The following is a 15,681-nucleotide window of genomic DNA, read 5'->3' as shown; positions in this document are numbered from 1 at the left end:
AAATTTTCATTGGAACATCTCTCATAATTTGCTGATATCATTCCTGCTTTTAGATTACTTGTTATGCAAGTTATCATTCCTGTTGAAGACTAAGATGACAAGGTTCCTGCTGAAGGAGTATAACATTTCTTATCTTTCATCATTAATTAAACATGACATCCTATTCTTGTCGGTGCTAACGGCTTTCCACACAAAATCACTTCTGTGAAGTCCTGTTTGGGGGGATCACAATTTCATCCTCAGAGTATTTGTTGGTGTGTAGTGTCTTAGTGATTTCCATTTACTCTAAATTAACTCCACTTTTTATAATGCATGATTGAGTAGAGGGACACAGTACAAGTCTAAAACTATCCTAATAAAGACATCATTCAAAACCATGCTAAGATAGAGACTAAAATATTTACTCATTCAATTATCTGGCTAACCAAATGGTTGAGCTAGAGCGATTAATGAGTTTGATCAATCTGAATTTGAATTATGATTGAAACAATGATTTTACTTGTGTTATTTATTATTGCAGGAGCTGACAGGAGGATCTTTGAAAACTGTCATGCTAAATTATCCAATGGATAGAAATATTTTTCCAATGTGTGGGCTCTAGGAGAATATCGTAAACAGTTTAACTTTAGAAAGATATGATCAGCACAAAAAGGATGAAGCCATATCAATAAATCAAATAAACTAGTTAATAGAATAAAATTAAGGGTTAAATATATATTTTTTCCTTATAAAATTTGAATTCTAAGTTTAGTCCTTACTTAATTTTAATAACTTTTTTAATTCCTATAAAAATGATTTACATGAAGTTTTAGTCTCTATTAAAACAAAGTTTCTCTAATTATCCTTAGAGTCTTAAATTTTTGAACGATTTTTTTAAGATAAGTTTAAAACATTACAAAAGATTCATTTACCAAAATTTAGAATTTTTTAACATGAAATGAATTAAATATGATTTTTTTTAAGGAAATGTTAACTTTTGCCCTTGTGCCCTAAGGGCACAAGTTAACAAGACCCGTTCGTTTTTTTAAAAGACAAAAGTTCAAGATAAAAGTAACAAAAATATGGACGTAGAAATAAAAAATTTCAGATATTTTTTTTGCAGATGAACTTTTAGTAATGTTCTTAACACTTCCGCAAGAAATTGTTCAAAATCTTAAAAGTTTAAACATAATTAAACAAAGGAAAATATTAACAAGTGCCCTTAAGACACTTGATAAGAGGTTTAAAATAGAAACTTTATCTTGAAACTTGTGTATTTAACACATTAAAACATCAAAAAGTAACTTTTTCTGCAATTGTTTCCATTTTTTTAATCCTTAATTAGTGCCCTTAGGACACTTGTTAACATGACCCTTAAACAAATATAGATTTAGTAGGAACTAAAACTGAGTGCATATTTTTTTTTATAGAGACTAAAAACACTATTAAAATTAAGTAAGGACTAAACTTAAAAGGTCCCAATTTTACAGGGACCAAAAACATATTTAACCCTAAAATAAATAAAACAAGCTATTCCGTAGTAGATTAAATATTAATTTTTCCTGCATATGTTTCCTCAACTTTTGTTACATAAAGTGTAAAAAAGCAAAGTCTTGGCATAAAATACTTCAACCCTAATAGGTTGTATTAACCTTCATTGTATTGTACTTCCAAAATCCAAATATAGTAGCCGTCGTACTCCTTTCCCTCAAAACCTAGAACCGCCGCACTCCTTTTTTCCTCAAACAAATTCTAAATCCGCCGCCGCCATCATGTAGATCAAATGGATGGTGGTGCGACGAGGGTCTCTGTCCTTCTCACCACTGTATCTTTCCGACGTGCGGTTGCTCTCTCTGTTGTCGTAAAGGTTGGTTTATGTTTTTGGTGTTTTTTTGTTTCGTTTGGTTGAGACATTGGTGGGTTTTGTGGTGTGTCGTTGGATGCTTGTTGGTGGTTATTTGGTTTTTGTGGGTCTCAAACTATTTGATTTTTTCTCTCTCTTGGTTGTGGTGGAGGTTATGTTTGCTCGCAACATAGGTGGTGATGGAACGGTCACGATGGTGGTGATGGATCATATCTAGGTTCGCTTATGATATGTTATGGTTTCGATGAATCTTTGGTTGTGTTGGTTTGTGGTGCTTCATGGAGGTTTTAATGGTGGTGCTAATTTTGGATCTTTTGTGGCGGGGCTCCTGGTGGTTTTTGGTGGTGCTGCGCGTGGTGGCTGGTGTTGCTTTTAGGTGAGAGTTAATGGTGGTTTTTGTGGTGGTCAATGGTTGTTTTAGTGACGGTGGTGGTAGTGGTGTTGATTTTTGGTGGTGGTTAGTGATGGTTATGTTTTTTCTTGTTGTTTGATGGTACAAGAGTTTTTGGTTGGCTTTTGTGATTCTTTGTGAGGAGTGCTTTGCGTGAAGGTGCTTGGGAGAGCTAATGGTGGTGTTTGGGGCTTTATTCCCGGCTAATTTTCAAAGGTTGTTGGTTATTGTGTAGGTTTTTAAGTTGGTGTTCAGAGGTTGTGTGCGAGCAGCGGAATGTAGGCGGTGGAAGTTGTTTTTGTGGCAGTTGCGACGATGTTTGAGAATTTCGGTACAACTTTTGTTTATGTTGTTTAGTTGATTGTGATGTTAACTTTATTTTGGTGTTTCTATTTATTGATTTCGGAGATAACCCTTTGTTAGGAGGTGTTTCCTATAGGTTTTTTGGATTTTATCTTTGATTCATGGGTGTATGGGTTTTCCATTGGGGGCTCCCCATCTATGCTTTGTATGTTGCAACTCTAAGACTTCTAGCCTAACACTCCTTTTGCTGGTTAAGATTTATTGTGATTTTAATAAATTCCATTTTATCTTTTTTTTTTAAAAAAAATCCTTCATTGTATATTGTGTTGCGAATAATTGCTATTATAAATTGCTATATATATATATATATATATATATATATATATATATATATATATCATAAACATAATTATTCCGCAGTAACATAAAATGTACCTCAAGTCTTCTGTTTCATCTAATTTTAGGCTTGGCGACGGAGTTCCAAAGACACATTGCTTTAATTCTTTGTTGGAGGAATTGCTTTTTCTTGATTATCTAATTCAAAATTTGTTTGAGGGATTTTTTAATTTTTTTTTAGATTGAAAATTTGATGAATACACGGTTTCCAGGGTTTTAAAAATGGGTTCGTTATGAAAAGTTAGCGTTAAATGTATCTATGCACAAATGGCAATTTGATAATAATCACTATATGTTTTATTAATGCAACAACTTTTGTTAATCAGCAAATAGTCACTTTAGTCTCTGATTCTGCAGCTCACTGTCACATAGGTCATTGACTTAGGATTAAACACAAATAAGTCCATAACTTTGCACTTCCGTTATCACTTTAGTTCCTGACGTTAAAAAAATCTGTTAAGTGATGATGTGACGCATATGAGGTGTCATAAGGACCAAAGTGAAAGTAGAAAATGGTTACTTTAGTCTCTGAACCAAAAATCAATATGCCCAAATTGAATATCAAAGTGTTAAATCCCTAAAGCTTAAATCCTTAAATGTCATCTAATTATCTCTTTTGTTCAAAATCAATCTTCCATTAAACACCAACCTGTTGTTAGGTCCGTGACTGTTCATACTTACTATCAGTTAAGTCACTGACAGTAAACACGAAATTTCACAAAAGTCCCTGGCTATTAGGGACTTTTTTGACTTGAAAGTTGATCTTGAGGCAATGGTATGTTGGGCTAAGGTTTGGAGTTTTATAGTAGTGTCATAGTGTTGTGTTTCTGTTACCTCTTTCTCCCTTTAGTATATAATGACATCAGGATTACATATATAGAGAAATGAATTATGAACGGTGTGTATATTATAATCCATGTAAGTATTTTAAAGTCATAGCTTGATTTTTGATGTGTCTTTCAACAACAATATCCAATTTTTGGTGGAGAGATTTGAATAACTAATGCATAAATTCACTTACTAAAATACACATGCTTGAAGTTGCCTGTTGTGATTATTATTACCATAGTTTAAGACATTGTGCATAGACAATGACATTCGGATTTGTACAAAAAGGCATTGATTCAATAGTATCAAATATCATATTCATGCTATTAAGTTACATGAAAGAACTTATGCCTTAGTTGTTTTAGCTTCTCATGAAAAAAAAAATTAAAGTGAGAAATTTGATAATAAAATTGGAAACATAAACAACTTATGTTAGATGTAGCACTAGTACCTACTAAGTAGAACAAATTTTAAGTTAGAAATTATGTTAAAAGAAATTCAACATAAATGAATTATCATTTGAATATATCTTGAGCTCTTAATTAATGTATGTTCAGACCTACGGGGTAGATATATGAATTATCATGTAAATATAACAATAATCAAGAGTAATAGATGCTAATGGATTTGCTAATTCATTGTCAGGGACCTAACTGATAGTAAGTATGCACAGTCAGGGACCTAACAATAAGTTGTGTTTAATAGAAGATTAATTTTGAACAAAAGAGAGAATTAGATGACATTTAGGGATTTAGGAATTTGATATTCAATTTGGAAATATTGATTTTTGGTTCAGAGACCAAAGTGACTATTTTCTACTATCACTTTGGTCCCTGTGACACCTCATATGCGCCACATCATCACTTAACAGATTTTTTTAACACCAGGGACTAAAGTGATAATAGAAGTGCAGAGTCAGAGACTTGTTTTTATTTACACTCTGTTTGTTTGAAGAGAAATAAAGAAGAGAGAAATAGAGAAGAGATGATGACTTTCTCTTATTTGAAAATGAGAGAAATAGGAAAGAGAGATTGCAAAATCGTGGGACCCACCACTTTTTGCTTTCACCGCTTAACCGCGAAGAAAGGGGAGAGAAGTGCTATTTTTTGTTGTTATTCCATTTTCATCCATGCATTCAAATATTTTATTCTTATTAATTAATGATGAATCAATAGTTCCTGCAAATTGCAAGCAACAATGACTCTTGAGTGTGAAGTAGAAAACGCAACTGTTGGAGTCGAGCTAAAGACATAAGTAAAAAATGTGTTCTAAGTTTTTTGGCTAAAAAAAATAATAATAACAATCTATATCAATTTAAATTGAAAATTGATTTTATTTATCAGCAGTAAATTAATTTTGATCCAAGGTTTTCTATTAAGGGACATTTTGGTACTTCTAAAAATAATCAACACTTCTCTCTTCTCTATTTCTTCTATCTTTTTGTTATACCAATCGACACATCAAATCAACTCTATTTCTCATCTATTTCTCTTTTCTCACTCTCTCTCTCTCACCTAATTCTCTCTTTACAGTTTCTTCTCACAACCAAACACACCATTAATCCTGAGTCAGAGACCTATGCGACAGCGAGGTGCAGAGGATCAAAGTGACTATTTGCTCTTTTCTTAATACTAATAATTTTTTTTAAGATAGTCCTACAAAAACGGACCGAAAGAATAAAAATTTATCGATGTTTTTGATAGGTTGAATAACCTAGACAAATAAATAAAAAAGAGGGAACGTTTGAGATCCATAAAAGTGCTGCTCTTCGACTGGGACACCGTTGTATCCTCTCAATGTCACAAAAAAATAGAGCAATTGATCACACCTATGTATAATAGCTAGTAGCATGCTGACAAGTTTATATATCTTCAAAAGATTTATCAATCTTGGAACTTGGCTGTATAATCCAGATCGAGGAGCTCGAAGGTGGAATGCACCAATTTTCAGATACATTCCTTCTCGAAAATTGACGGTGATCGTGCTTCTTCTTTATTCAACACTTCCAAATAGAGAATTCACACTCCTATAAAGATTTCCACTATCTACTGCAATATAAGCCAATTTCGTAGATATCTTTTTCGTGGCCGAGGTTTGAATCCAGACCTTGCATATATTTTTCATGGTCCCCACCAACCGAGCTAAGTTCACGAGGACATCACATAAGTACTAATAAGGTTGGAACCGAGTCAAAATAATGACAATAATATGACGCAGAAATTAGCAAGCGCTAAACCTAAAAATAAATCCATTAAATAAGGGTTTTCGGAATCCACCATAATGTTCTCGATAATTTTATTGAATGAAAAAAGTGCCTCTTAGGCTACGAAAGCTCTGGTTAAATGATGGGGGAATAACAAACCCGAATGTGGGGAAAATAACAAACTGAAATAAAACAGAAAAATAATAAATATGCTGAAATATTAAAATGCTCGTGAGGTCGGGGGCTTTTTGAAAAGGTATAATTCGAGTCACTCCGACACCGTATGCCAAATTTGCACTATTCCAATGAACCTTTCTTGTGCGTCACTTCATCTTCGATGCGTGTCGCCGGTGTGCCTACATCATATATAATACTTCTCTTTTTGTAAGACCTTCTAACAATAATCACCGATATTGAGAAAAATTGCTAGGTTGATTTAGTGGTGTGGATTGTAGAATGCATGATTCATGTTCAATTCCGCCTTATGTCAGTTTCAACGGTTGTAGTCCATACAAAATCATACTGCTGCTTTAAACGGGTCTCATAAGTGGACGATACAATTGAATCTAATGTATATCAAATGCAAATCTACAGCTTTTGGTTTCTTTGACCATTTGTTACCATAACCCTAAAAAATATTAAGGTACTTTTACGTTTTTTTTAAATATCGAGACCAATCCCTATTTTTTAAGTTGGTACCATGAAAGAACCCTATTTAGATTATCAAAAAGTATTATGAACTAGGTTATGGTTATGGATATATAAATATAGTAGTGACTGCTCTCAAAATTCAACACATCCATGGCTAATTTCTACAACATTCACTACCTCTTCACCCTTATCATCTTGCTCAATATTTTCACATCTACTAATTCATGGGATGACCCTTTTTACCTATACCAATATTGCTCAAGCAATAGAACAGCATCCAATACTTCCTTTCAATTTGACCTCACAACCCTCCTCTCTTCCTTATCATCCAATGCTACAACCAACACACAATTTTACAACACAACATTCATTGGAAACAACCCTTCTGACACAATCTATGGTATGTTCTTATGTAGGGGTGATGTTCCCTCTCAACTTTGTCAACAATGTATAGTAAATGCAACACAAAGACTTTCCTTAGAATGTTCTTTGTCAAAAGAAGGTGTTGTTTGGTATGATGAATGTATGGTTTGGTATTCCACAACCTTGGCAGCAACATCAACTAGTTTTTACTTGTTGAATACAAATAAAGTCTCAAACACACAAAATTTCATGAGTTTATTGTTTTCTACAATGAACAAAACCTCAAATGAAGCAGCTTTTGGTGACAAAAAATATGCATCTAATGAAATAACTATATCAAAATTTCAAACCCTTTATTGTTTAGCTCAATGCACACCAAATTTGTCACCACATGATTGTAGAACTTGTCTAAGTGGATTGATAGAGAAACTTCCATTGTGTTGTGAAGGAAGAGTTGGAGGGAGAGTTCTGAATCCAAGTTGTAATATTAGGTATGAATTTTACCCTTTTTATCTATCCAATAGTATTGGTTCATCAATAGATACTACATCACAACAAATTCTACTTCCACAAACAAAAACTTCAGAACACCCTTTTTACCTTTCACACAATTGTTCAAGTAATAACAAAACCTTCACTTTTAACAACACTTTCAAAGTTCACCTTACAACCCTTTTTTCTTACTTGTCTTCTAATGCCACTAAAAGCATATTTCATAAAGATGATGTGGATGGTACAATATTTGGACTCTTCATGTGTCGTGGTGATGTTCCCTTTTACTTATGTGAACAATGTGTGCAAAATGCAACACATAAAATAACCCAAAAGTGTAACATTTTTCAAGAGGGTATAATATGGTTTAATCAATGCATGATTAGATATTCCTATTGGAATTTCTTCTCTTTAGTGGACAAAAGTCATGTGTATCATGAAATGAATGTTACTGGTGATTCTAGTCCCAAAAAGGAGAGAAACTTGTATAATTTTGTAATATCAAATGCCTTATCAAAAGTGGCAATTGTGGCTGGGGATAGTGATAAGAGATATGGAACAAAATCATTGAAATTGAATGATTTGCAAACACTTTATACACTTGGTCAGTGTACACAAGATTTATCAAGTGATGATTGCAAGGCTTGTTTGAGTGATATTATTGGAAATGCAATTCCTTGGTCTTATTTGGGAAGTGTAGGTGGAAGAGTTTTATATCCTAGTTGCAATATGAGGTTTGAATTGTTCCAATTTTACAAAGAAATTGACCAAGGTATCATTAGTCATTCTCCAAAAGGTAAAAGACCTCTCATTCTAGTATTTATTTTCTAAATTGAACTATTTCCAAACAAACAAAAAATTGTCCCAAAATACTTGATTTATTACTACTCCATTTGAATGAGATGTGTTGATTTTTTGTATGCAGAAAAAAGAAGAAACTTGCCACGAACAATTACCTTGATTGTTGTGCTCCCAATTGTTTCAGTGATACTCTTCTTTGTTGGCTGCTATTTGCCAAAGAGAAAAGCAAGAAAGAGTTTTAGGGCTATTCTCAGAGAAAATTGTATGTTGCAATTGCAAACATGAAAAATAATATCAAACCCTTGTTTTAATTTAAAGCTTAAAGTTTGAAACCTTGATTTAACAATTTAATCATTTTTATCTAGTTGGTCATGAAGGTGCAACTTTAGAGCCATTACAATTTGACTGGGATGTAATTGAGGCAGCAACCAACCACTTTTCAAATAAAAATTTCATTGGCAAAGGTGGATTTGGAGAAGTTTACAAGGTGGGTTAAATGCGGTGAAATTTATTTTTTAGCTCTCAACTTTTCCATAAATAATGAGCTATAATTTTAGGGCATTCTTTTGGATGGACGACAAATAGCAGTAAAAAGACTTTCAAGAACCTCTACTCAAGGTGTAAATGAGTTCAAGAATGAAGTTTTGTTGATCGCCAAGCTTCAACATAGAAATCTAGTCACATTCATCGGCTTTTGCCTTGAAGAAGAGGAGAAAATACTTATATATGAATATGTGCCGAACAAGAGTCTTGATCACTTTTTATTTGGTTAGTGGAATTCAATTGATCGATTAGAGAACATGCTTCATTCTTGCATTTCTCATTACTTGAATATTTTGCAGACTTTCAACGAACAAAATTCTTAAGTTGGTTTGAACGTTACAATATTATAAGAGGAATTGCTCAAGGAATTATCTATTTACATGAACATTCTCGACTCAAAGTTATTCACCGTGACCTCAAACCTAGTAATATTTTATTAGATGAAAATATGATTCCAAAAATATCAGATTTTGGTCTTGCTAGAATTGTTGAATTAAACCAAGACAAAGGAAACACAAATAGGATCGTCGGAACATTGTAAGTGTTAAATTATCATCAATATCCCATCTTTTCCTTTCATAAAAGATAGTCTCGTGTTGACTTTTTTTTAAAAATTATTTTGTAGAGGTTATATATCTCCAGAATATGCAATGCTTGGACAATTTTCGGAGAAATCTGATGTTTATAGTTTTGGAGTCATGATTTTGGAAATTATTACTGGAAAGAAGAACATAAGGTCTTATGAATCACATGTTGGTGATAGCCTCCTAAGTAATGTAAGTGTGTGTATATATACAATGTTTATTTCTTCCATTAATGTAGATAAGAAATATACATCCAATGTTTACTTAGATTGATTCAAATGCAATGTGGTAACAAATTGTATATTCATTCATCCAATTGTCACAGGTTTGGAGACAATGGAGTGATCAAATAACATTAAGTATATTGGACCAAAATATTAAAGGAACTTATTCTGAATATGAGGTCATCAAATGCATTCAGATTGGTTTATTATGTGTTCAACAGTTCCCTGATGATAGACCAACAATGGTAACAATTGTTTCATATCTTAACAATGACTTCAATGAATTGCCAACTCCTCAAAAACCTGCATTTTTGTTTCATGGTCAAATGGATACAAAAGGGATTCCACAAGATTCAAGTTCTAGTCAGTCTATCAATACTTGCACACCTTTGACGTTCAACGACTTGTCTATAACCGAATTTCTTCCTCGTTAATATGTCAATTTTCCTTTTGTTGTTAACCCGCTTAGGCTGGTCTGATGGTGGCGGCTTCATACCTTGAAGTGTGTTCCTCTTAAGATCTCAAATTCAATTTTTGTTTTTGTTGCCGTCCTCTAGGAATGTTGGAGGAATCCTAGAAACCAGTGGCACGATCCTTATTTCAAATGCAATGAATAAAATGTTATAGAAACTAAAGGTTTTCAATCCTTATAGATAATTGATGATTGCTTTGTATATATTTTACAAATAAAGTGACGTACATTTCCATAGTTCTATGACATCAATCTTTGATAATTATTCTGAGATGATACGCTTCAAATGGGGACTATAACAAATTAAACTATCCCAAAAACGTTGAATATGAATTTTATACTATATTATAACATCAATCTTTGATAATTATTCTGAGGTGAAACCCTCTCAACTATATTATACATTAGTTGAGAGGAGTACCTAATAGAAAACTTGCAATTTGTTGCACCAATTTCCATGTCATAGTCACATGATGTTCTTCTGTTAAGGTAGCACCAATAGCACATCTAATCACAAAAGATCCTTCAACCTCACCATGACTCATGTATGCTTTGCCAGAACTATTAATTAAATCTAGCAATTTATGATTCATTTCATTCACTAAATATGCATCATTCATCATTTTTCCAACATAGTAACCTTCACTGTCATTAGCAATACTAATTGCAAATGGAGAAATCCTAAAACAAACCAAAGAGAATTTACTTGGCACAACAATTTCAAACCTCTCATCTTTCCTCACTAGTCCTTCAAATATTTTTGCCATTTCCACATGATTTCTCAAAAAATTCTTGAGATTTTCGACACCGTAGCTTCGAAGAACAATCCATAGTTTGAGTGCATTGAATTTCCTACTTAAAGGTATTTGCCAATCTTTGTAATCAATAACTTCCTTTGAATCAGATTTCTTGTTCCTCAAGAATTCAGGATTTGTTGACAATGATGTTGTTAAAGCATTGTGATCTTTCACCCAAAGACAACAACATGCTAAATTAGTCAAAAACCATTTATGTGCATTAAAGCTAAAAGAATTTAACTCTTCAATTCCATCAATGCAATGTCTAAATTCAGGACAAATACAAACTGAACCGGCATAAGCAGCGTCGACATGAACCCAAATATCGTATTCTTTTGTCACATTACACAACAACTTTATAGGATCAACGGCATTTGTTGAAGTTGTTCCAATAGTAGCGCATAAAAAATAAGGAATCAAACCATTGTCAACGTCTAAAAGAATTGTCGAAAGCAAAGAGTCGGGGGACAAAGCAAATAAATTTGATCCTTTTGTTTTTATGACTCTAAAATTTTCTGAATGAATTCCAACAATTTGAGTTGCTTTTTGAAGTGCACTATGTGTTTGATCAGAACAATACACAACAAGTTTTCCAATATTGTCCTTTCCAATTTGAGAAAGTTTTTTTATCTCTTGCAGCAACTAGGGTACACAAAATAGCCTCACAAGTTGTACCTAATAACACACCACCACCACCCTTAATATTTGATGAAAAAATGAAACTTTTGGGTAAATTTAGCAATTTTCCAAGCCAATTCATAACAATAGTTTCAAGCTCAGTTGCAGCTGGTGATGATAACCAATTGAATCCAACAACATTGAATCCAGTGCTTAACATTTCACCTATAAACCCTGCTATGCTACCACTACTAGGGAAGTAAGCATAATAATTTGGACTCATCCAATGTGTGATACCAGGGATTATATGTTGTTGAACATCTTCAAGTATTGATTCAATTGATTCTGGTTGAAATGGAGCTGAAGATGGTAATATTTTTGCAAGATAACCAGGTTCTACTTTACTTAAAACAGGATAGTTTTCAATGTTTTTGTAATAATCTGTAAGGAAATCAATCATCATGTATCCTTGTCTTTTGAATTCTTCAAGGTCAAGAGGATTCATGGTTTTTTGTGGATCACTTTGAGGAGGGTTGGAACTTGATGTATTCATTGTATTTGGATGCATGTAAAAGCATCATCCCTCACATGTACATATATAGGGTACTAGTTTTATTTATTTTTTGACACAACAAATTGGGTAGATGTTTGTTTCGTTCCATTAATTGCATGTCTACCATAATGCTAGTAACAAAATTAAGGCTTAATTACTCATTTGGTCCCTTAACTTATTTTTTGGTTTCGTTTTGGTCCCTTAACTATTAAAAGTTTTATTTTGGTCCCTTAATTTACTTTTTGGTTTCGTTTTGGTCCTTTAACTATTAAAAGTTTCGTTTTGGTCCCTTAACTTATTTTTTGGTTTCGTTTTGGTCCCTTAACTCTTCCTCCGTCAACCACTTTGGTCTTTATGTTAGGATGAATGTATTAGAGTTAAGGGACCGAAACGAAACCAAAAAATAAGTTAAGGGACCAAAACGAAACCAAAAAATAAGTTAGGGGCCAAAACGAAACTTTTAATAGTTAAGAGACCAAAAGAAAACCCAAAAATAAGTTAAGGGACCGAAACGAAACTTTTAATAGTTAAGGAACCAAAATGAAATAAAAAAATAAATTAAGGGACCAAAAGAGTAATTAATAATAAATTGTAGGGTCTATTACGGAGCTTCTATGGTCCTCTCTTGTGTAGAGAAAAACTTTATCGATAATAAATTGTAGAGTAATTAATGAATGCAGTACTTAAGAAAAAAGGAGATAAATAATAAATTGTAGAGTAATTAATGAATGCAGTACTTAAGAAAAAAGGAGATCGATAAAGTTTTTCTCTACACAAGAGAGGACCATAGAAGCTCCGTAATAGACCCTACAATTTATTATTAATTACTCTTTTGGTCCCTTAATTTATTTTTTTATTTCATTTTGGTCTCTTAATTATTAAAAGTTTCGTTTCAGTCCCTTAACTTATTTTTGGGTTTTCTTTTGGTCCCTTAACTATTAAAAGTTTCGTTTTGGCCCTTAACTTATTTTATGGTTTCGTTTTGGTCCCTTAACTTATTTTTTGGTTTCGTTTCGGTCCCTTAACTCTAATACATTCATCCTAACATAAAGACCAAAGTGGTTGACGGAGGAAGAGTTAAGGGACCAAAACGAAACCAAAAAATAAGTTAAGGGACCAAAAGAAAACCCAAAAATAAGTTAAGGGACCGAAACGAAACTTTTAATAGTGAAGGGACCAAAATGAAATAAAAAAATAAATTAAGGGACCAAAAGAGTAATTAATAATAAATTGTAGGGTCTATTACGGAGCTTCTATGGTCCTCTCTTGTGTAGAGAAAAACTTTATCGATCTCCTTTTTTCTTAAGTACTGCATTCATCTCTTGATGAATGATTCATTTTGTTGTGAGTGATTCATTTTGTTGTGATATGTCAAGTCTCAAGTGTAAGTTAAAGTCTTACATTGATCGGAGGGGTTGAGGTTGAACAACATATAAGTGAGAGGACCAATAATGTTTTAAGGTTTTTGGTGATGATATGGTGTTCAACACATTTAGTTAGGTGGTTGCTATTAGCTTAATGTGATGATTTAACTCGGTGAGGCTCTCCCTCATTGTCCAACAATGATATTAGAGCTCTGACTCAACTTGATGGAGATTGGGAGAGATGTTGTGTGATTGTTCTTAGCGTAAAGTGAGGACCCCCCACCCATGTGTCCCAACTCTGGTTAGACTTGATGGGGAACAGGCAGTGGTGGTTACACCGCCCGGCGACTCCGGGCACTCGCCCGGGCTCAATCGATAATTTCTTCACATTAGGTTCAACCCAAAAGCCGATTAACACAGTTAAAAAAATATATATTGGGTAAACTCACAATCATAGTCAAGAGACGAGAGATAATGAAAAACAGGGGAGGCAAATTGGGTTGTATATTAGATTCGTGTTTCAATTTGAGAGAGGTTCTGAAGAGGCAAATTCGGGTTGTATTATAGATCCGGCTTCCATTATATGATCAATTGGAAGTTGGAAGAAAGGAGAGATAATGAAAAAAGTAAATAATTTATGTATTTGGTTTAGATACATTGAACAATTTATGTATTTGGTTTAGAATATAGACCATATACATTAGTTATTCAATTAATCTAAAAAGTAAATTGTTTTTTATAAATAGGACCGGAGGGAGTAATATTTTTACTCCTGTACTTTAATGTTTGTAAGTAAATAATTATTTTCCTAACTAATTGTTTTCATTAATAATGTATCGATTAGTATATTTGAACGTACCGCGAACCCAAATAATCTACTGAGTATGTATACCCCCAACAAACCTAATTTTTCAAGAGTTGTGTACCGCATACCAAAACTTGTACCGCGTACCAAAACAAATTAAGTATTACAAAGCAAAAGGAAACAACAGAAGTTCTTCAAACTGAGAAACATTTGGTATTTCCATTGGTCTACAAACTCATTGAGTTGGCTTTGATATTGTCGGTGTTGACAACATCCGTTGGAAGATTATATTTCATCTCTCTTATTTTAAATTGTACTTTTGTTGAAGAAATAACGAACTTCTTTTATTTCGATATATGACTATATATATATACTCCCTCCGTCCCTTATTGTATGCACCCATTTCATTTTTCACATTTATTAAGAAAAGTTGTCAATGTAATTAATGTTTGTTTTGTGTGTTAATATTACGAAATTGTCATTTGTTTGTATGTGTATTAAATTTGACTTTTCGTATTTCAAGACAAGATAATAATATTAATTAGGGATATGTTTAGGAAAAAATAAATAAATGCATCTAGTAATTTGAAAAGGGGTTTATATTAAGGGACAAAAACAAAATCAAACGGGTGCTTAGATATAGGGACGAAGGGAGTGTGTGTGTGTGTGTGTGTGTGTGTGTGTGTGTGTGTATATATATATATATTATGTCACATGTGAATTTGAGATAATTTTTTCGCCAAGGCTCTATAGAAATCTTGGCTACGCCACTGGGAACAGGAGAAATGTCTTGAGGTCTTAGGTGATGAAGTGGTATTCAACTCACTTGTATAATTGCTCTTAGCCCAACATAATGATCTAATCAGTGATGCTCACCTTATGGATGGTAACAAGGCGAGACGAGACAGATTTTAAATACCCACCCCTAACCCAAACCATGTCGAGGATGATTATTGGACATCCACCCCTAACAGGGATGGGTTTTTCCACCCTTAAACCTATAAACGGTAAATTTTTCAAATAAAGTGTGTCTACGAATCTCCTCGGTTTATTTCTTAACAAATTCAAAGACCAGTCATTAAATTTTATCATTTAACTAAAATCAAATCACAACATATATTTTAAAAAAAATAATCAAAGGGCAATAGTGTACCATTTAAAGGGTAAATGGGTACTAATGTTAGTAAATATAAGGGTAATATAGTATATGTAAGTACGTCAGATGGTGGCTGGGTTGGGTCGGGGCGGGTATCACCTTCCCTTGACTCGCCCCGTTTTTAAATTTGGATTTTCTCTGCACCTGCATCCAGTTAAATTAGTTCTTCCCCATTAATTTTGAGTCTCATTCGGATTTGTTTGCCATGCTTCTCTCCTTTATGGCCCACCACAACTTCTCATTTTACTTAGATCTGAGTTCAATTTTTAGGGAGAACAATTTTTGTCTAAACTT

At 33.1% G+C, this 15,681-nt stretch overlaps 1 protein-coding gene and 1 pseudogene across 1 annotated transcript; one reads left to right on the top strand and one right to left on the bottom strand.

The window, feature by feature from the left end:
* Positions 1–6,765: 6,765 nt before the first annotated feature.
* On the top strand, positions 6,766–10,323 carry LOC25500755 (cysteine-rich receptor-like protein kinase 25). The gene is made up of 7 exons (XM_013589240.3): positions 6,766–8,266; positions 8,396–8,533; positions 8,637–8,758; positions 8,829–9,039; positions 9,114–9,351; positions 9,440–9,590; positions 9,724–10,323. Exons 1-7 carry the CDS (start codon positions 6,766–6,768, stop codon positions 10,054–10,056), a joined length of 2,694 nt encoding a protein of 897 aa, XP_013444694.1. The 3' UTR covers positions 10,057–10,323.
* Positions 10,308–12,092, bottom strand: LOC25500754 (tyrosine decarboxylase 1-like; annotated as a pseudogene).
* Positions 12,093–15,681: the final 3,589 nt, after the last annotated feature.

Source organism: Medicago truncatula, chromosome 8 (assembly GCF_003473485.1).
Source record: "Medicago truncatula cultivar Jemalong A17 chromosome 8, MtrunA17r5.0-ANR, whole genome shotgun sequence".
Taxonomy (NCBI): Eukaryota; Viridiplantae; Streptophyta; class Magnoliopsida; order Fabales; family Fabaceae; genus Medicago; species Medicago truncatula.
The sequence above is the reverse complement of the archived record's forward strand: the minus strand, read 5'-3'. Positions and strand labels throughout refer to the sequence as shown.

Coding starts and splice junctions, on each gene's coding strand:
- LOC25500755 (XM_013589240.3), top strand. CDS start 6,766: ATGGCTAATTTCTACAACATTCACTACCTCTTCACCCTTATCATCTTG. Junction 8,267..8,395: donor CATTAGTCATTCTCCAAAAG/GTAAAAGACCTC, acceptor TTTTGTATGCAG/AAAAAAGAAGAAACTTGCCA. Junction 8,534..8,636: donor GGCTATTCTCAGAGAAAATT/GTATGTTGCAAT, acceptor ATTTTTATCTAG/TTGGTCATGAAGGTGCAACT.